At 32.9% G+C, this 23,125-nt stretch overlaps 1 protein-coding gene across 5 annotated transcripts in view; it reads left to right on the plus strand.

The window, feature by feature from the left end:
• The window catches only part of WWP1 (WW domain containing E3 ubiquitin protein ligase 1), a 143,910-nt gene that overhangs the window by 94,015 nt on the left and 26,770 nt on the right, over positions 1 to 23,125 (plus strand). For all 5 annotated transcript variants that reach the window (XM_051970797.1, XM_051970801.1, XM_051970800.1 and 2 more), the window contains 3 exons: positions 4,986 to 5,322; positions 9,607 to 9,702; positions 12,697 to 12,871. In XM_051970797.1, coding sequence (XP_051826757.1) covers positions 4,986 to 5,322; positions 9,607 to 9,702; positions 12,697 to 12,871 — 608 coding nt within the window. The remainder of the gene's footprint in view (positions 1 to 4,985; positions 5,323 to 9,606; positions 9,703 to 12,696; positions 12,872 to 23,125) is intronic.

Here is a 23,125-nt window from a genome sequence, read left to right on the forward strand (position 1 = left end):
GGGTTTAAATACTATTTCTGATACATAATAATTGTGTGACTCTGGGCCAGTTAGTTCAACTGTTAGTTTTTCTAGAAAGCTTTCTAAAATTTTAAGTTAAAGAACAGCTGCTGTTCTGCATTGATAGAAGGAGTTTTCTTACCAGAAGATTCCTACAGTCTTGAAATCATAAGTCTGTACCAAAACACATTAAGAGAAGATTCTTTATATTTGTCGTGTTTTTTCCTGATTACAGGAGCATTTTAGTCATTTGCTTGTGTTTCAATTTTTTTAATATGAAAAAATGTTTCAAATTGTCATCAACTTTCTGAGAGTTCTTGAGAAAGCTACTTAATTCAGAATGTATTTTTGATTCTATCATATACTTGAAATGAAAAATAGTAGAGAACAGGATTGTAATGTGGAGGAAAAGTATGTTTTAGATGAGCATGGAAGTGGTAGAAACTTGTGAAAATTCTGAATGGAATTCTTGGGAGTTGCCAAATGATTCAGAAGTTGATACTCTTATCTTATAGAAGCTCTTTTGTAGTATTTGTATAGTTGCCTTTTCTTCAAGATATATTTTTATATTCATACACTCATATATAGAGAGAATCCTACAGGCAGGCAGATAGATATATGGAGGGAAGACGACCTGATTTTAAATCCTAACCTTGACACAAGATACATGACCAGGAAAATCATTAACCTTTTTGTACCTTAAGTAATTCCCTAGGATTTATCTATTCTATGTTTGATGGATTGTAGGCCAAATTAGTAGAGGAATGTCCCAGTGCTGACAAAATCAGTTTGACAGATCTCGTTTTATATTAGTAAACCTCATTTTATTACTTGAGATTATAATTAAGAGCTCTGAAAGATGTACAAATGGTTGAGAAGAGAGCCTCTCATGTTTGAGAAGGTCAAATTTTACTTGTCCAGCAGTACTGTGACCCTCAACTTTCCTAAAACTTTCAGATTTTTTGAAATTTAGAATCTTATATGAGTATAGTCTTCTCTTTCTCATTTTACATTTTTCAACATAGTAGATATTCCTCCTGTCTTGGGAGAAAACAAATAGAATGAGACAAAATAAAAATACTTCACCTTTGGTCTCTGTCTCAGGGCTGTCTATAGCACTTTTTTCCATTTATGCTTCCAAGTCTGAGAAGTGCCTGCTACACATGGCTGTGACCTTTCATGTCTCCAAACTAGGAAAATGCATTAGGGAAACTGGGACCAATCAGGTTTCATGAATATAGGAAGTTATCTTGAAAACTTTATAGAAGCTATTTTATGAAACTGCTGGTCCTATCACATACCACCTCTTAACAGCAAAATCCTAATGATCTTCTAAAGTATAGTACGCCATTTAAATGACTAGACAATGCTTTTGTTATAGGGGGGAAACAAAACAAATATGGAGTCCAGTTCTTTCTTCCTCCTCTCCTTTGGAAAGACTAAGTTTCGAATTCTGAGATGGTAATGATGAGCAGGAGCAATTTGAGGAATACAAGGGCCTCTTCATGGATACTTTGGGCACAATTAACAATTATTTTTCTTGTACTGTATCAGAATCAGTTGTAGTAAAGTGGCTAAGACCTTTTTCATGCAACTTATTTTGGGATTCCAAGTTGATGCCAGTGCTTTCCTTATGCTGCTACCCACTATTATCTTTTGTTAAGTGCTGTTTTCGCACTCAACTATCTATCCTGATTCCTAGGTCTAAAGAGAGAAACTCTGGCAAATATTACAAATCTTACCTCTGCTTTGAGGTCTCCAGAATCTTCTGGCCGCTATCTCATATGGACACAGTTTGAGCACAACAAAGTACTCGAGCTTAGACATTATTCACATGGTTTACACCTCACTCTGTGATCTCCTGTACTCTCTTAGCATCTCTCCCCAAGGCCGAGCTCCAGGTGAATTAGGTGGAAAGGAGATCAAGTCCCTCCTCCTCTGAGCTTATTTATAGGGTCTATGAGGTCACAGGCACAAGCCAATTGAAGATGGAGATTAATTCCCATGCCTGACATGATTTCAGTGTTTAGAATTCCCGCTGTGGCTGGATGTCCCATCCATGAAGGAAGTCCCTATGTATTCGTACCCAATCACATCTAGGAACCTTGAGACCATTGGCCTACTTACATCCCAATTGCGCTTGCCAGACCTCTATAATGGAGGCCTCGGTTGAAAGGCTACCCAATTCTTCCATGTGGCTAAGTAAAGACTCCCCTTATCCTCATAAAGTGACTCAGAATTACCACCAAGTCAACTGATTAAAACATATCATAATTATATAGTAAAATTTGCCTCTTACTATAAGAAAGGTAGACACCTCCCAAAAATACAACCCATTGGTATGCTAATTCTTTTCCAGGAAGAGTTCCTTGAGTCATTCAAAAGGAAGGGAAGTATATCAGTTTAGGAAGACCTAACCTCCTCCTTTTCCAAGGTATATGAAGCCCTTTGAGGGAATAACCACCTTGAGCTGAAGGCAACTCTTTGTCAAGAAAAGAGTAAGGAAGATCCAGAGGGAATTAGCCAGAACAATTTCTAGAAAAGTCCACTCTTATATATGAAGTGCCCAGAGCTTAATTATCTGATTCAGTTTTATACTTAAGGCTATTGTTGAGTTTTTTTTTTTATTTCTGTCTGCTTCTTTGTGACCCCATTTGGGGTTTTCTTGGCAAAGATAGTGGAGTGGTTTGCCATTAATTACTTTATTATAAACACTTTTTTTTAGGAGCCACATCTAAATCTCCCTCCTGGGAATAATACCAGCCTGCTTTGCCTACTTAGCAAGGCAGTCTGGGGCTCTACAGCATCTCCATTCCCACAGTGTGCATTTACACTGACAGCAGTATTTGTCTAAGCCACAACTATCCCAGCATCCTTCTCAAGTTCCAGCAGTTGATCATTTCATACATGTATGATAGTATGTTGGGGGAGGCCCATAGCCAAGGTCTGAAGCCAATTTGGTGGAACTTCACCCAGAGGGAACTTTTAATTGCATATGCATAATATGACAGGATTTGACTGAGGGAGTGGGAGACAAAGAGGAATAAATCCATTCTGTCAAACTCATTTCCTTTAGGAACTCTTCCCCTTCTCTTCTTCTTCCATATTTGGGTTGGCTATTAAAGGAGCTCATCTTTATAAAACCAGGTGCAAATGACTCCCCAGCTCTCCTTAAAAGCATATCCTGTTTGGTCTTAGCACTTTATTTACCCTTTCAGGTATCTTCTTGTACCCACTAAATCAATTAGCCTAAGCAGGAACTGTCAGTCACATAGAAAGGATTCCTTGTGTCTGATCAGGAAGGCTCTTAACATAGAAAGCTAATAAGCTTATCACAATTAGTCTCTTAACTATCCTTTGTCTTCCTCTTTTCTCTCCCTTTCTCCTTGTTGTTTTGTGTGAATGCCTTCCAACTTCTTTTATCCATTTCAGATGAAAGTTTATGAAATGCCAATTTTATGTCTCCTTTTCCCCATCTTTGAATACTTTTCATTTCATGTATTTCTGTGAGATTCAGTTCCCTTTTCTCCTTCCACCATAAGCACCTTTCTTCCATTTCCTTCTCCTAAAACCATGAAAGTAGGACAAAAGATTCCCCACATATCATCGTTCTGTCAACTTTTATTCTTTCTTCTCCATTAGATTGCCCCAATATCACCCTCTACTATATGATTTTTCAAACCTTCTCCAATCTTGGATCATTTGGGGTGGTCAGTCCCTTAAAGATATCTGTCTTCTATATTCTTTTTTAAAACTGGTTTTCAGAGCCCTCAGGCATTTTACACCTCTGAGGGCTACTGCATTTATTACTTTCTGCTTCCTCTCTCCTTTTAGTTTTCTTATACCTTAGATTCTCTTTTACATCCTTTTTACTCCTTGCATACTTTTCAATCCAATGACACTTGCTGTTTTGCAGAAAGCACATTCTCTCTTTTCTCAGCGCTGAGCATTTTCATTTGTTGCCCTTACTTCCTAGAATGATCTCCCTCTTCATCTCTGACTACTAGTTTTCCTGTACTTCAGTCAAGTGTTAAATAAAATCTCCATTTTTTTGTAAGAAGGCTTTCCCATTCTTAATTCTGATGTCTTTTCTCTTTAAATTATTTCCTATTTACTATGTATACATTTGTAGTACTTTGCTTATTGTCTCCTTCATTAGATTGGGAGCGTCTTGAGGATAGGAACTGGCTTTTGCCTTTCTCTGTATCTTCCCTATATATTAGTATAATACCTTACATATAACAGATACTTAATAAATGCTTATTGACTTAATAACTGAACTTTAATACTTTAGGGCACTGCTTAGACTCTAGTTTCCTTTCCCTAAATTAGCCTATAAATAATTCATCCTATGTAGGCTCTTCAGACTTATCAAATATTTGTACCTTAATGATATTCTTTACTCTTTCATTTCAAAATGTTTGCTCAGTTCTCACCTTTTTGGCTTCACCTTTTGAAATATTCAAATTTTATTAAAGGTCTCTTGATTGTATCTTTTTTTTTTTTTTTTTTTTTTTAAGAGTAGCATTTTCAAAACTTTTCTCCTTTATAGTGGCAGCTTCTAAATCTTGTGTGATTTTGATTCTGGTTTCTTGACATTTCATCACTTCCTTTGGGAGCTATTTATAGTAGTTTTACTTTATCTTGGAAGCTCTTAAATTTGGCGGTGGCATCATTTAGGAGCTCTTAGAGTTTTTTTCAGGAGGTGATGGATGGATTCTTTTTTACTTTGCCTTTGTGTCTAAAGAAGGGGCAGTTTAAAATTCTGATTATTGGAAATAAAGTATCCATTTATTTGGGGGTGACATTAGTTATAATTTTTAAGTAGTCCAGTATTGGATCATTGTTTTATGTATATATACACATATGCATTTTTCCTTGTCACTTAGTACAATATTTTATATAAATTGAATATTTGATAAGGTATAGTATTTGATTTTGCATTGTTGTTGCTTGATACAGATTTCTTAATTTTTGTTTTGTAGTTAATGGAGAGTCATCTTCATCTGCAGCAGCTGATAACACACCTATTCTTCGGACTGTAATAGGATCTGAAGAAATTCCCTTATCTACTGATTGCACTAATACTGTTACTACTACAGATCCTATAATTCAAGAAATTCCTGAGTGCTCCGAAAATAGTACATATTTTGCTTCAGCCAATGCAGAAATGGTACAAGAAACTCTAAATACTGTAGATTCTGCCTCTAATTTAAAAAATAGTTCTGCTATTGATGCCGCCAAACCAAGACAGTCTAATGTACCTGAAGAACCTATAAGGCAGCAACCTGGAAATTCCATTACAGAACCTTTGCCACCAGGGTATGTTGGAGATTTTTGATAGTAATGTATGTGGTGACGTTTGATGCAAGCATCAAGTATTCATACTACTTTCTATATTTAAAACATGGAATCTAAAAAGTTTGATTTAAGAACAATTGTTGACTCAGTTGCACATTTCAAATGTATTTATTAAAACAGACCACAAATGGATTTATCTCATAGACCTCTTCATAAAAATAAAATGGTAAATAAAAAGGTACTATTTTGGTAAAAGAGAATTTTGAAAACAAGGGAATCAAAAAAGCTATCGTTTTACAACTCCTAATAACTTTTACTTTAATGATAATTTTTCATAATAAAAAATATTGCTACAAGCAAATTATTCTAGATATGTTGATGCTTTGAACATACACTACACTTGAATTTTTGGACACCTAATTTTTAAATGAAGTCATTGGGAAAACAGAGTGTAGTTCTTCTGAGCTGTTAAAATAGCTGACTATAGTGGCAACATTTTCAACATCTATTAGTTTTTCCAAACCTTTATCTTTTGGAATTTTTGTTTTCTTCTTCAGTTAAGGTACTTTGTTTATCTGATACAGCCAGGCAGATAATATCCTTTTTTTTTTGATGATAGGTACTGATTTTTTATAAAAGCTTCTTATATAAATTTACAGAAGATTATTTTATTTGAGAAGAAATTTTAAAACTTGCACACAGGGCACAGCTTAGACTTGTAGGTACAACTTCTAGGGAGGCAGATTTCAATTGAACAAAGTAAAAAGTTCCAGACAATTAAGAGATCAGAAAATAGAATGGAATATCTTAGAAGGTAGTGTGAGTTCTTTGACACTGGAGGTTTTCAAGAAAAGGCTTGATAACTAATTTATCACGAGTGTTAAAGATATGATTCAAGTTAGGTATAAAGATGGGTATAGAAATCATTTGTTGTCCCTTACATTAAGGTTCTAGGATTCTATTCCAACTACTTAATTTATAGATGAAACCCAGAGAGGTGAAGAAAGCCACAAGTCTGGTAAGTTCAGAGTTATAATGCAGGTCCCTTAACTTTCAGTGCCACTTGGTTTTTTTCACTATATCACAGAATCCCAGAGTTTGAAAGTTTGAGAGTTTGAAGGGACCTTAGTGATCATCTAGTACAAACCACAACCAGAAGAAATCTTCATTTTAATATGCTCCCAAATTGATCATAATGTCTTCTATGTAAAAAATTGCTTTAATTATGCATTTCAAGTTACAAGGAATAAATTAGTTAGCAAACATTTTGAAATGCAAGAGTAAAGAATATCACATTCCAAGAGAAAAATAGCATAGCTTGCATTATGTTTCAGTAACAATTGTTGTTTTTTAGTAATGCCATTAATATACTGTTAACAAAGTCCATTAGTATCTTATAACCCCAACTGATCAGCTAAAACTGTTCTGACCTCATCTTGTTATAACTAGTTCCTCCTCTTTATTATATTCCCTCTCTCCATTTATCTTAAGTTTTCAGAGCCCAAATACTTATTTCACTCTCCACTTGTTTTTTTCCCCCCTCCTTTTTTCTCATGGCAACTTGAAAGTGTATCTCTATGGAAATAGTTTCCCCTTGTGATGATGTTTCTCAAAAGTTAATGAGACAGAATGTCTATAATATTATCCCATAAACTGTCATCATGAATAAAATATGAATCCTGTCTCCATCTAGAATAATGAAATCATGAGCCTAAACAAAATAGGAGGATTAAAAACAACTAGAGGAGTGTTTTTGTTTGGTTTTTTAAAAATATACCTTAATAATGTCCTACTTCAATGCTCTTCACAACATGGAGGTAACCTTGAACTCTAGAAGGCTTTGTCATTAGAGTTTAACTAATTTGGTGAAAATTTAGGAGAAAGCTATATAACTGGTTAGGAGAGAAGGATGAATTTTCAAGAGAAAATCAGAAAAGGAAATGGTATATTGATTGTTGAGTCACTCATTTATTTGAAAATGTTACAAAAGCAAATTGGAAGCAGAATATGAATTTTAAAAATCTATGCTAAACCAGGGGCATCTAGGTGGTATAGTGCTCTAGAGTAAAAAATCTCAGTTCAAATGTGGTCTCATACTAATTATGTGACCCTAGGCAAGTCACTTAACCCTCTTTAACTCATTTTCCTCATCTGTAAAATGAGCTAGAGAAAGAAATTGCATTCCCTCCACTATCTTTGCCAAGAAAACCCAAATGGTGACACAAAAATGTTGGACTCAACTGAAGTGACTCAGCAACAACAGAAGAGGATAAACCACAATCTGTCGAAAATGTCATGCTTAAGATATGATCTTGACTGGACAAAATTTTAGGTGTCTTACTGTTTTTGTTAAATACAGAATTAGATTTTTAGAATAATAATTTTTAAAAATGTTTATAATTGTAACTTTTTATTTATCTAGCTTTTTGACATATAAAGTGCTTTATATTCCTAAGGAAAATGGCTGTAAAGGGGAACCTTTTTAAAACTTTTTCCATTTAGTTTTATTATTAAGAGCTATCAAAATATTAAGGTAATAATTTTAAAGAATTTTCCTTTTTTTGACCACCATTTTCTATTGCTCCAGATATAGTAATTGTTTGGCTCAGTATTGACTAAAGTTAATGAACTACTGAGTATGAGAGACTATGGTACCTCTGTTGCCTTGACTATTATTGCTATCTGCCTTTCTATTAAGCTATTCTTTAGCTTTTTCCTTTGGGCTCTTTTTTTTCCAATATGTAAAATCTAAATGTTCAGAGAACAGTTTATTTATGTATAATGTGATAAGAGAGAGTAATGATAAAGGACATTTTTTTAATAGGATTTTTCTTAAAGTACAAGTCTAATCGTGTCAGTATCCCCTTAACCGCACCCAAAACTCCAGTGGCTTCCTATTGACTGCAAGATGAAATAAGAAATGCTCCGTAAGGCATTTAAAACCCCTCATTACCAGTCTTTTTATACCTTACATACTCTGATATGTACACTAGTCCAGTAGCATTGGCCTCCTGGCTGGTATATGAACAAGATGCTCTATCTCTTGACTCTGGGCAATCTTTCTGTCTCTTATGTCTGGAATACTGTTCCTTCTCCTCTGTCACTACTGATCTCCCTGGCTTCATTTAAGTCTCATCTGAAATCCCATCTTTACTAGAAGCCTTCCCCAACCTCTCTTAATTCTACTGTCTTCACTCTGTTAATTATTTCATGTTTTATCTTATGTATTATTGACTCTCCCATTAGATTTTAATCTCCTTGAGAGCAGAGACTTTTTATCTCTTATTTCTAGGACTTAGCACAGTGCCTGGCACACAGTAGATATTTAATAAACATGAAAAAATGATCTAAGTATTATTTAGTAGGAAATAAAGTAGAAAAAGCTCTAGATGTAGAGTTCAGAGAATCAGATTCAAGTCCTGCTTCTGGTGACTTTGCCCAAGCCTCATATCTGTAGGCCTTAGTTTTCCCCCTGTAACATGAAAATGATTTCTTACTCTAAAAGATCTATGAATCTGTAACACAATGGAAAAGGAATGGAAGATAACTCACACATGCAAATTCAGGAAGGTACATAACATAACAGAGAGAGCATAACAGGCTGAGAAAGAGTGAAAATAACAAACATACTCCTTCCTATATATCAGGAATAGATTTTTGTGGAACAGTATCTCCATCTTGTGGCAGTTTTAGCTCATTGCAGCTAATAGTATTTAAAACATTGTCATAGTTTTCAACTTCAGGCTTAAATGACAACATCATTTCTTGGTACTTAGTGGTTGAAATTAAGCCAGATACCAGATTTGACAGGAGTTAGAAGTATTTGATCAATTTTTTTTCATTTCTACAATATTTTGAATTCTCTTAATGTTCAGTTTTGTATATGCTAAATTTTAAGTCATAGTTCTGAATTTAAATACCAAGTCCAGTGTGGACATCAGGCAAGTCTCTTAATTTTACTGAGCATCTCTTTCCCCTAGTGTAAAATGAATAATGGTATTTGGCTTGCAGTCCCCATTTCACAAATGAGATGATGTAAAAACTTCATAAAAAGAAAGGTGACATTGTTATTATGAGTTTCCCATATCTTTCAATTAAGACAACAAATATCAATTGAAAAGAAATACTTAAGAATGAGGCATAACTGTGGAATTTAGGGAGAAAGTACCTATAAGCCTGTAAATAAAAAGTTTTGGCTTTTTTGGCAGATTGTATTCATAATTCTTTTAGGTAAATTTTTTTTATTGTTATATTACAAGAAGGTTATGTTTTCATAATGTCTTAACTATTTTCTTTTATTCAAAGGTGGGAACAGAGAAAAGATCCTCATGATAGGACATATTATGTTGATCATAACACACGAACTACAACATGGGAGAGACCACAGCCTTTACCACCAGGGTAATGTAGATATTTTACATATTTTTATGGCGTTTAACAATATGGATGTTCACATTTTGTGCACAACAAAATGAATTTTTATTCTGCCTTTAAGGCATCATTAATTAATAATCTATGTTTATGATAAACTGGTTTAAGTTTTAAGTCAAGCTAAATATTTTTAAGGTTTTTTTGAGATTGAAAACTTTAAAAAAAAAAAAAACAGCAATTTTAAACGTTTTAAGTCAATATTGTCCTGATTACTTAATATTGATGATAGCTTTCTATTTAAGAGTACCTGAATTTAAATGCATTTTCAGAGAGAGTTCAATAAACCACATTATTTTACAGCTACATTTAAAAGTTTATCAAACTAAGTCAGGTCACTGATAAACTTAGTCAGTTATGGGTAAAATTCTATTATCATAAATATAATCAATCATAAGTTAATTGATAAAAAAAATTTCCATGCTCCTTATTGCCAATAGGATGATGTTCAAACTCCTTGACTTGATATTCAAGACCCTCTACTATCTGATACATACCTTTTCAACCTTAACTTCTGCTTCATATTTACTGTATTTTTTATTCTACCCAAACTGATCTACCTTGTGCTTTTTTGCCATGGTTTTTATGCTCTACTTTACACATAGAATTTTTCCCTTGTACTCAGCTCAAATGTTATCTCTATCATGAAAGAGCATTTTATTTAGAGTTAGCAGACCTAGGTTCAAATTCTAACATTGCCATTAATTCCTCTGAGATATTAAATAGGTTTAGACTTCTCAGAGCCATAGTTTCCTCATCTGTGAAATGATGGGCTGAAGTCTCTTCCATTTCTAAATTTTGCTAACTATATTTCAGTAATTGGTTTCCTTTGTAACTTAAGTATTTAATATTATACATTTAAAAACAAACTGAGAAAGGTCTCATAAGCTTTCTCAGACTGTCAGTGATGGGTTCCATACTATAAAGAGGTTAAGAATCTCTAACTGCTATCTATCTCTTTATCCCTAAATCCTGTTGTAGGATACAGGTCCTACTACAGGATGTGTGTTGCATTAACAATGTTGCATTTCCTGTATTTTTGTTTACTTATATGCTTATTCTTCTCTTCCTCATTCAAATGACAAGTTTATTTTTAAATCTTTCATAGTGCTTATCAAAAATTTCTTCCTTGTAGACACTCAAATATTTGTTTGAATAATTATATCATTCTAGCAGATATTGTATAGAAACAATGCTTTTGCCTGTGATGATTACAAAAAATCTCACAAATAGATTTTTTCTAGATCACATAATGATCATGTTCTAAGTAGTCATCTGACTAGTTATTTATAATATTAATAAAAGGTAGCATTTTTCTTCAAATCTTTTTTTTCCATGTGCACCCTTCTTCTCTAAAACAAAACTACCTAAGCTTCCAAATAATTGCTACTACAAAACAACACCAAATAGAAGCTCAAAAGAGTTAAGGGATTGGAGAGTGATATAGGTGAGCAATGTAGAAATGACACTTTTCCATTCCATTATTAGGTTATTTTTCACTTAGAATTAACCTCTTTAGTGAATATTACTGTGTGTCCCTGATGATTGTTAGATAAATGATGTCCCAAAAAATCATTAAACATCAGGGCACTACTGGGTGCTCTGCGAGCAAAGCACATAGAATAAAATGGACTAAAGGTCATATATTTAGAATTTGAAGGCACTTCAGAAATCTTCATCTAGTGTAATCCTCTAATTTTGCAAATGAAGAAATTGAGCTTATTTTGAAGTGTTCAGTTGTCTCTGTCACACAGAGATGGCAGTAAGGATTTGAAATGTAAACATAGTAATTCTCCCATATGATATTGGAGCAGTCTGACATCCATGACTTTTTCTTCAGAAGTCATGTCAGACTCAAAAAGTACAATCCTGTTTCTTTATATTGACTTTGAAAGCCACAAGTTAGCATTATACATATTGTATTATATTTTTATTTATTATTTCTCAAACAGTGTTTTATTTTTTCAAACACACGTAAGAATAGTTTTCAATAGCTATTTTTGTAAGATTTTGTATTCCAGATTTTTCTCCTTCCTTGCTTTACTTTCCCCTTCTCCAAGATAGCAAGCAATCTGACATAGGTTAAATATGTGGAATTCTATGTATTTTTATTTATTTTGTTAAACATTTCTCAATTACTTTTAAATCTAGTTTGGGCCATCTGTGAGATTTGTGGGTTGGAAGTTTGATACATCTGTTCTACAATATTTTTTAACATTTAAATATTTAACTGGTAACTTCATCATCTTCAATTTGAGGAAGACAGAATGTGGAATAAGCTTGTTACTTCTACAGTGTAACATAGGTTAATTTAAATTTTGATTTGTTGCTAAAATTATCCTGTTAATTTTTTTAGACATACTTTTATTCTTTTGTTTACATTTTTTTAGTTTGCTTTATGTCCCTTGTATCTGCTTAAAGACATTCAGAAAAATATTGAACAAAATTATCCTATACATTTACTGTCTTTATGGCTATGGTTTTTCAAGTATGTGATATTTAGATATTGATAGCTGATGTATTAAAAAATTATCTCATTAAGTAAGGTAAATCCTTCTACGTATAGCACAATAATTGGCTCAAGACATAATTGTTTTCTTCTTTAATGTATGAAAATAATGATTAAATCAAAGCTACATTAGGACTAGTGAGTCTGTGATCTCTTAGATGATCCTGATATTACTTAATAAGCAAAAAATTGTAATAAAATGGTAGCACAAGACAAACAACATCTCACTACAAATACCAAGTTAATCTTTACCAGTTTTTATTACCAAGTTAATCTTTACCAGTTTTTATGAGAGATATATTATTTTGGAAATTTTATATTTCATTAATTCTTTAAAACTTTAGCTTGAACTTAAATGCTTTAAGTGCAGCATAAGCCACAACAATTTTAAGAATAAAGGATTTTGTTTCTCATATTGTGGGGGGTTTGGGGCTTTTTTGTTTTGTTTTGGGGGCAAGTTGGGAAAGAAGAGTTGATGATCGTGGAAGAGTTTATTATGTGGACCATAACACCAGAACAACAACATGGCAACGACCTACTATGGAATCAGTCAGAAACTTTGAACAATGGAAGTCTCAACGTAACCAGCTTCAAGGAGCTATGCAACAATTTAACCAACGATACCTCTATTCGGTAATTAGAATATTATAAAATAACATTTTCCCAGGTGTTTTGTTTCTTCAGTCTACTCTCTTATCTCATTAAGCTATTAGATATTTGATTTTTTTAAAGAACAATAACTAATTGAATAATCTTCATTATAGGTATTTGAATTCTGGTGAGTGTGTGTGTGCGCGTGTGTTTAAGAGATATTTACAAAAATTGGTTTTTTAGAAATGTGGGTGGTCTTGCTTTCTTTGTTTTCTAACCATTTTTATTTTGTTTGAACAAGTTACGCTCACTGTGAAGGTATTTAGGTTATTTCTTTATTGTAAAAATTAATTCTTTTATCTTATATCTGTCCTTTACAATACTAATTTTGTTTCTTCAGAGTTAATTCTCAGTTTGAAAGACTGCCATTTAGAAAACTATTGCTGCACTGCATAAAATAGCTAAACGCTTTCATAATATTAGTATGCAGACAAATATTTCCCCCATTAATAACGTATAAATAGCTGACCATATTACATAAGCAGCAAGTGAAGAAAAATGATCCTACAGGAAATGATTTTTAATATTGCAATGCTATTTGCAACTAATCTAACACATTTTAAAGAAGCGTTAATTTAAGACAAATCAAGTAAATCTATAAGTTATTGAATAAACCTATAGAATAAAGAATGAAATCTTAGATAAGTTCCTTAGCAGTATGACCAAAAATTGTATTTTCTCTGGCACTTTTACAAGCCACATAAGGTTCTCCTTTTACTTTGTTGTTATAAGAAAATTTTCTCCCTTTCCATTCATGTTGACAACTTAATTATTTTGATATACATTCTGGTATTAACAGACAACATCTTTGTCTGATGTGACCTAGCTTGACAGGACATTTTTTTCTAGGCATAGGTCTTGGTTTAGTGGCCTAAGTAAGTACAGAGATCTGGAACCAAGGCTACTCAAGAAATAATCATGGTTTATCAGTCAGTAGAATAAATACTAGAATTAGAGTAAGGAAGAGTTCAGCTTGAATTCTATCTCTGGTGCTCTCTTATCAGCTACTTTGAATTCTCCAAAGCCTCAGTTCTTAAGCTTTAAAGAGAGGATTAGTAATTCCCAGTGTACAGGCTTCGCGGGCTTTTTGTGAAGCTCATTTGAGAAAACATATGTGAAATACCTCATAAAACTTTTTAAAATTCTAGAGAATTGTCAGGTATTTTGGTAAAAGTCTGGTTGGACTAAATTTCATTAAGCCAATCTTATTTTCTTTTAATACTTGTTTTGTTATGTAAGTTTGGACAAGACTCTTTACTCATCTTTTATTAGTCTTTTCCATTTTATTTACACAGCTACCAGTCAAGTTCAGTTCCTCTTTATATCTTTTGCCTGGACTATTTCAGTTACCTCCTAAGTGGTCGCTCTACTGCATCAAGTCTCTCTTTTCGTCTCCCTCATTACTCCACTATCAAAGTGATTGTCCTATAGTACAAGTTTGGCCATGGTCCTCCATAGGCTTAGAAAATTAACGATTGCCTATTACCCTCTAAAATTAAATATAAACTCTTGATATTGAAAGTTCATTACAACCTGGACCCATATGCCTTTCCACCTTGTTTGCATATTACTCTTTTATATGAACTCTCCTATCTAGCCCTCTTCCTGTTCGTCATATACAACATATTATTCTGCTCCATGACTTCCTTGCCCGAGATTCTCTAACTCCTTACCTCCTCTCCTTGAAATGTGTTAGGCACTTAGGCTTTTACTTCTTTAGCAAAAAAGATCTGGTAGCTCTGTGACATAGTCACTGCATAGCAACTTGCAGAGGAATTAATATATTCATTCCATTGTTCTAGGCTTGTCTGAATCTTTGTGACTCCTTTAGGGGCTTTCTTGGCAAAGATATAGGAGGGGTTTGTCATTTCATTCTCTAGATGTTTTTTTTTTTTTTAACAGATGAGGAAACTGAGGCAAACAATTGGTTGGAGTCTCAGACTTAGTCTCAGGAAATGCTTAGTATAATTTGGGGGCAGTTCCTGTTCTTCATGAGAGTACCCTCTTATTAAGAAAGAAACAAGGACTTCAAGTTCCTGATAGAAAGCTTATTAGAAGATTTAAAAAAAAAAAGTGCAGTAATTTGTCATCTTCTTTAGAGGAAAGAAATCAAGCAAGCATTATTGAGCCTCTGCTATGTGTCAGGCATGCTGAGGTTACAAAGAAAACTAGCCAGGAAACCTCAGTCCCTGCTCTGGAGGATCTTCCAGTCCAGTGGGGGAGACAACCTACAAACAATCAGGTAAAAATAGGCTGTGAAGTAATAGAGGAAAAGTCCTAGCATTAGTGGAGATTGGGAAAGGCTCTTTGTAAAAAAGACTGAGTGCCACCAAAAAAGTGCTTTTCCTCTTCCTTGGGCTGACCTGTATTACCTAAGAACAGTTGAAAAGTGGTTAGATATAATGTAGTAGAGCAATAGAAATAACACTGGATCTGACATCAGAATTTGAGTCCTATCTCTCTGTGATCATTTATCATCTCAGGACCTCATTTTTTTACTTCTAAAGTGAGGAAGTGTTGGAACCAGTGTCCTGTTTTCAGATGATTTCCAGGGCTAACTCTATGATCTTGTCTTCTCAAGTTAAACAAAAGATTCTCTTGAACCCCTCTATAATACATAATACATGAAATTCCATCCTAGATTCTTTTCCTAATCAGTCAACTTACTAAGTACCGTGTTTGTCCTAGGCACTGCACTATCCCTTGGGGATTCAAAGACAAAAGTAAGGTCAAGCAGATTTTAATTTAGAAAGCAATGTCATAAAGATACGTCTTTAACACAGTGTTAAAATTGTATTGCTTTCTATTAGGTAGTAACAGTAAGTTAGTATTTATTTAGCACATTAAGTTTTACAAAACACTTTACATATATATTCTTTGTATACATATATATTCTTTGTACACAGTGAGGATGGAATGGCATTATGTCCATTTTATAGCTGAGCGAGTTGGTGATAAGAGAGATTGTCACATCCAGGCCCACACAACTAAAATGTCTGAAGTGTGGAATTTTAACTCAGGTCTTCCTAATTGTACATCTAGTATGTTTTTACCTGCTGGACCACCTATATGCAATAGGATGTAATTCCCATCCAGTTATTTAAGGTTGGAGAGGCATTCACATCTGGGACGCATTAGAATGGGTCTTATGTAGAAAACTGCACATGAGGCAAATCTTAAAGGAGATTAAAGATTCTACTCTACTCAAAGGCAGAGTTGATGCGGGAGTGCATTTTACTCATTTTTGGGTCATGGAAACACGATCCAGAAAATTTCTAAAAATAATGAGAAGAAACAAGCATATATTGATGTCTCAGTTTAAATTAGGGCCACTTTTTCTGATTTACACCAGTTACCTAGATGATGTGTTTTGTTATGAGACTAGGAATCTTAACTGGATATTGTCAGTAAACATTTATCAAGAGCTTATTGTATGCCAGACATTGTGTTTCTTTTAATGGAAAGACAATCCATAAAAAGAAGCTTAAAATTAGGAGTATAGGTTCATGGGGGGTGAGGAGGAATAAAGGGCAAGGGAGTGCCACCCATTATATCCAGGGCATGAAATCCAAATAAAAGCAAAGGCTGCCCATCACCTTCTCCTTAAATGTAGAGTCTGGGAGGAGCTTTCTACTTTATATCCTCTCCAGACAGGAGGAGGAAGTGTTCCAGGGACAGGAAATACTGGAGATCTATGAGTTTCATATTGGTGATGAAAGGGAGAATTCATTGCTTGTGCAACACAGAAGCACTGAGAACCTAAAAGTTAGGGGGAATAGGACATCCATAGACAGAAAAAAAACAGTAGGAAATTGGATGAAACAATCTTTTTACTCTTAGTTGATGATAGTTTAAAAAACTGGGATCTTTTGGAGTTATGGCCAAAACAATTTAACTCTAGATAAATATCCTGCTGGTGAGGGGCCTCTCCAGTTAGCTAGGCCAATCAGTTTCTGTTGCTAACCTAATCTTTTGATTTGGGAATATTTTGGATCATATTTGCTTTCCTATAAGTAGCATGCCTTATAGTCAGTTTTACCCACAATTTCAAAAGTTCGTTTTAAATAAGTAATTACAAATTATTAAAAGTAATAAAGAAAGTAAATTATATGATTATTAAATATTCATTTTCTGTTTTCTATTCTTTAATTATATTCTACTTCTTCTGTAGTTGTCTTTGTAACTGTTTAAAAATAAGACTGTTTAAAAGCATATCTTTCCAGTAATTTATGAATTTGAACAGATGTATTGATGATAATTTCATGGTCATATTTGTAATTTAGAAATACATTATTATTCATGTGAAAGTTCTATATGTACCTTCACAGTCTTCAGATTGGGGAGGCATTATGCTAAATTAGAAAGAATCAGAGACATTGGGTTCACATCCTTGCTTCACCAACTGTGCCATTTAATCTTTGGACTTCAGTTTCCTGATCCACAGAATGACATGGTTGGTCTAGATGATCTTATGGTATTATCTGGCTCTAAATTTGTGATCCTGTGCCTCTCAGAAGAAAATAAAGACTACTTTTTTTCAAGCATAGATATTAAATTAGTTAATTCTAATTTCTTACAGTTGCTTTGAGAAATAATATTTGAAGGAAAATTGATTAATCATCTAAGGAAGAATTTTTCATATTTTTGCCTTCACTTAATGCTTTTCTTAAAGCTTAGCTGAAGTTAATATTATCTTCATAATATATTAACTTATATTATGTAACTTTCATTAACATTAGCAAAAGCACTACTTCTATAATTAGTTTCTTTTTTTTTTTTTCCCTGCTTTACAGTGGATACCTTTCTTTCAATAAGATATCTTATGTAAAGATCTTCAGGAAGTCTGAAGGAAGATTATGATAGTTGCTATCTCAACAGTTCTCAAACATCTGGAAACCTTAGTTGTCCCTCAGATGAGATAAAGATAAACCCATATCTTTCTTCAGATTTTCTAAAGCAGAACCATAGATATCTCTAAAATAATATATTGGAGTTTGTAATGGATAGAATGTTGAATCTAGAGTTCAGAAAGTCTTGAGTTTTTTTTTTTTTAATAACTTTTTATTGATAGAACGCATGCCAGGGTAATTTTTTACAGCATTATCCCTTACATTCACTTCTGTTCCGATTTTTCCCCTCCCTCCCTCCACCCCCTCTCCCAGATGGCAAGCAGTCCTTTACATGTTGAATAGGTTACAGTATATCCTAGATACAATATATGTGTGCAGAACCGAACAGTTTTCTTGTTGCACAGGGAGAATTGAATTCAGAAGGTATAAATAACCCGGAAAGAAAAACAAAAATGCAAGCAGTTTATATTCATTTCCCAGTGTTCTTTCTTTGGGTGTAGCTGCTTCTGTCCATCTCAGAAAGTCTTGAGTTCACATCAAACTTCATACATTAGCTATGTGACTCTGGGCAAGTCACTTTCTGCTTCAGTTTCCTCATGTATAAAACGGAGGTAAAAATAGTTCTCATCTCTCAGGATTGTTATAAGAATCATATGGCATTGATATTTGCAAACCTTTTAAAGTGATATATCAGTGGTGATCTTGTTATTATTACAGGGAGAATTTGAATCTTGTTAGGTTATTGGGTGCATATTATCTCCTTTAATTCTCCAAAGAATTATGATTACTATGTGACTAATTTTCTTTTATTAGCAATAATACTCTATTAGCAATAGAGTTCAAAAAAGTGTTTTGTGGCTTTTTTCCCCTCTAATTTTGAATTAATTACAAAGTCAATTTTTAATAAGAATTTCCTTAAAATGGACTTTATAAAATCAAGATTTGTCAGCTTGACTACTTAAGTAGAATAATACTTTACATAGCAATTCAAGTTTAATATTTAATAGTCTTTTCATAAATTCCATGATTCCTATGTGAACTTTGGTACACTAAACATATATATACATATATACAGTTCAATTCAGCAAATATAAATAAGAATTAATTAAGAGAGGAAGAGCTAATAGAATTAAGAGATGTTTGGTACATATATGTATACATGTATCTGTTTATGGAATTTTTAGAAAAATAATTTAAAATCTACTATAGGCAGGGGCAACTAGGTGGCGCAGTAGATAGAGCATTCAAATGTGAACTCAGCCACTTACCACTTCCTAGCTGTGTGATCCTAAGCAAGTCACTTAATCCCAACTGGCCTCAGCAAAAAAAAAAAAAAAGTAAATAAAAATAAAATCTACTATAGGCGCTCAGTATTTAAAAGAGTCTCCTGTAAAATATGTACATATTTCACAAAAAAATACTGTTCATGTTTCCCTTTTTGCTCATTTAGAGATTGTTATATAGTGTATTAGTTACTTAAATATTCATTCCCTTCTCTTTGCTTTTCCCCTAAGTGCCTTTTTCTTTGTCCTGAATATATCAAGTTTGTTGAAAACTTGGGGGGGGGGGAGGAAGGGGGAGTGTGCAGGGACAAATCTGTTAAAAAAGTTAAATCACTTTTTTTTGTATGTTTGTTTATGTTTTGGGGTTCTGTTCAGTAAATTTTTTTTCCCCCAAGTTAGTCATTTTTGAAGGCTGGAAAGTATGCTGAAAATCATTTTTCTATAAAATCCTCTTATCTTCCTTTAGACTTAGAGTTGCTTTAACTGTGTGATTTGCAAAGTCAAAAGAAATAGAAATTGTTCTGATTAGGAAAAAGAATAACTCACAAAATCCATGCATATAAAAGCCTGTTGCCTTAAGCATTGGGAATATAATTAAGATTATTCATATAATAATTTTGGTTATCTGATTTCCTCTAAATTTCTTCAGGTTTTTTCCTAAGTTACTCTAGGAAGCTAATAGCGAATAGCAAACTGTAATGAGAAGTTGGCAGCTGACAGTAGAGAGTGAAGACAAAAAATAATTAGAAAAACCTAGGAATTTGGAATCATTTAGATGTAGACATCCTTACATATTTTAAAATTTCATGAGTAAAACTGAATTACAGTTGCAATGTAATGATTAACAATTGTAATCATAAACCTTGAATTATGTTTAAAACAGCAACAACAAAAAAATATAATATGTATTAGAAAATTTTTCATCAAAATATTTCACTTTTTAAAATTTCATTACTTTAAGGGACAGCCTTTATTTCTGGGAAAAATTAATTCACCCAGGAAACTCAATTCATTGCAAACATTGGTTAAGAGAAATACTACTACATAAAGTGATGTATATGTCCAGCTAATATTTTGTTGTGATTATGTTCTTTATGTTAAAAACTTTTTTAAAAGAATCTTTTAAATCACTTGTGAATTATTTGGATGTTAATCCTGATTTAAAAAAAAATTAAACTAGTTCTAACTTTAGTGCCTTTGTGATTTAAAAGTTGTAGAAACTTCTGAAGATAAAGTGTAATGACTGCTTTTTTAAAAAATTACACATTAACAAAGCCAATTTTAAAAATCTGTTAATCAAATTGTATTTGATTTAATTGTATTATCTATTTCCAATACTAAACATTTATCTTTTTGAATTATATAGAACTGATTCAGTATAATTTGAAAGACAGTCCATTTTCTGATTCTACTTAGACTAATGGAATCAACAGATATCGCTTGTGGTGTTCTCTTCTTTTGTATAATGATGGTTCTCTGGGAGCAGGTTTCTTGGGGAGGTTTTCTGGAGGCAGCCTTAGTTTCAGTTCAGAGTAATAACCACCTCAAATGCATACAGGAGTTAAAATCCAGTTCTTTATCGTTTCTTCCAAAATAGCCCAGTAAGCTTTCCTTGGTTCTGAGAACTCTCGTTGCTAGTCCTTTAACTCTTCCAGCTTCTGCCTATCTCCAACTGACTCTCGCTAAGACTGAGAGCTTCTTATATATGATCTCTTAAAGGTGTGAACCCAAAGGTTGACTCCTCCTCTAAGAGAGTGGGATTATGGGAGGTGTAAACTTGGATATCTCCCAACTTGTGAACCAATGTGTGAGCTAATGTGTGAACTCTCAAAGGTGTAAGCATTGTTTCTATCAGTTCTAATGACTTAACACCTTGTAAGGAATCGCTCTAATGTGTGACCCAATAAGCATTGTTTCTATCAATTCCATGGAGTTAACACTAGGATTCTAACATTACGCATCTTGATAGTCAATAAAATTTTATATCTTTCTCCAGATAACTAAATTTAAAAGAATTTTGTGTTGTATCATAGAAGTCAGCACATTTGTTGTGATATTTTGAAGGATAGGCATAAAACAAATGTTTATAAATTGATTATGTCCCGATGACTTCAGGATTAAATCATTTTGATTAGATTCTTCTTTAACATTTAATATTCAATGCAGTATTTTCTATATTTTTTATCTACCATAAGAGGTTTCTCAATAAAATTATTAGCTACTTGATTTTTAAAAATCTCATTTTTCTAAATGTTTGAGTGCTTAGCCTTTTGGTTCCATAGTGTTTATTTAAAAATACTTTTGAATTATTGAAAAGTAATAAAGGCATCTTTTGAGTAAAAGATTTAGTACTAATACCCTATCTTCTGTGTTTTCCTGAATAATTTTCATGTAAATAAAAGTAATGTTTTGAGATAGTAGTAGGGAAAGTACTATAAGAAATTCTCAGCTTTACCAAAAAAAAAACAGTTTGATCAGAAAACTTTGTGTCAATATATGTGCAATAAAATTGAGAAAGAACATTTCCAGAACAATTCACAAATTTCAAAAGAATCATTTACCAACAATGCTAGAAGTAATAAAACAAATTCATTCATTGACCATTTTAAAAAGAGTCTCAATATGTATTTTTTTTTTTTATCTATCCATTCCATATCTGAAATTAGTTATCATGATTCATCATGGGTCAGTTGAAATAATGGTTGGTCATTATGTTAATAATCATTTTTCCTAAGTCTTTAAAGGTTGTTTGCCTAAGCAATATTATTATTGTTATTTAAATGGGATATTTTCAAAGCACTTAGATAATGCCTGGCACCATTTTCTCCTAATTTAAATTATTCTTCTTCTGATCATATCACTCTGCCTCAGTTCATTAGTTTTCCCAAATTTCTCTGAGCCAACCCCTTTCATTATTTCTTATAGTACAATAGTTTTCTTATGCCATAATTTGTTCAGTTATGCTTTGCCATACCAAAAAAATAGTTGCTATTAATATTTTTATATATGTGGATCCTTTTCCTCTTGGTTCTATTTGGGGTACAGGCCTGGTAGTAGTATTACTAAATCAAAGAATAAACACAATAAAATAGCTTTTTGAGCAGAGTTTCAGATAACTTTCCAGATTGACTGAACCAGTTAACAGCTTCATCAACAGTACATTAATATCTTGTTTTTCCACAGCCCCTCAAGCATTTATCATTTTTGTTCATTTGTTTTAAGAATTTTGTCATTCTGCAACCTCATTGTTTTAATTGGAAGTTTTCTAGTTATTAGAATGTTTTTTCATATGGCTATTAATAGTTTGGATTTCTGCCTCTGAAAAAGACCATTTATCTATTGGGAAATCTTGTCCCGTATTTGTAGTTGAATAGAGTTGTTTATAGATCAAAGGAATTTTGTAAACTATTCACAAGGCTTTATTTACAGCAGGAGTCTCTTTGTGAGACTTGGAGACTAAAAAGCAGCACTAGCTCTAATAGAAATCTTTCTCTTCATAACCTCCAGTGAAGGGACATATAAAATTATGTAACCTATATCATTCCATCTTTTCCACAAGAAAAATGAATGAAGCTTTATCAAATTTTTTACTAAAATTTAGGTTAGCTATTTGGTTTTCCTCTGGTCTACCTGGCTAGTAATCCTGTCATTAAAGGAAATGAGACTCATCTGGCATAACCTTTTCTTGATGTATCTTTCATCATTGCTTCATGAATGAATGTTTAATAATCACCCCTTTAATAATATACTCTAGAATTTTGCAGGAATAGAATTCAGCCTTCCTAGCCTGTATTTTACAAATTCTGTTCACTTCTTTTTAAAAAAAAAAAAAAAAAAATCCTTATGTTCCTTCTCTTTGAATTCATCTGAGGTTTTTGTTTTTTTTTTTTTTTTGTTTTTTTTGGTCCTTAAATAACAAAGGACTTTTTCTAAGTCCTGGAATTTATCCTTTATGTTAAGGTCCAGATTGCTTTCCTTATAGTTACATGAGGACTAAGTAATTTCTTGGCCTCTGTTCATCAACAGTCAAAAACTGTAATTTAGTTTTAGTTTGTGGGAAAAGAGCCATCATGTCTAATACTAGGGAGATGATTATTTTTTAA

Source organism: Antechinus flavipes, chromosome 1, assembly GCF_016432865.1.
Source record: "Antechinus flavipes isolate AdamAnt ecotype Samford, QLD, Australia chromosome 1, AdamAnt_v2, whole genome shotgun sequence".
In the NCBI taxonomy this organism is placed as follows: Eukaryota; Metazoa; Chordata; class Mammalia; order Dasyuromorphia; family Dasyuridae; genus Antechinus; species Antechinus flavipes.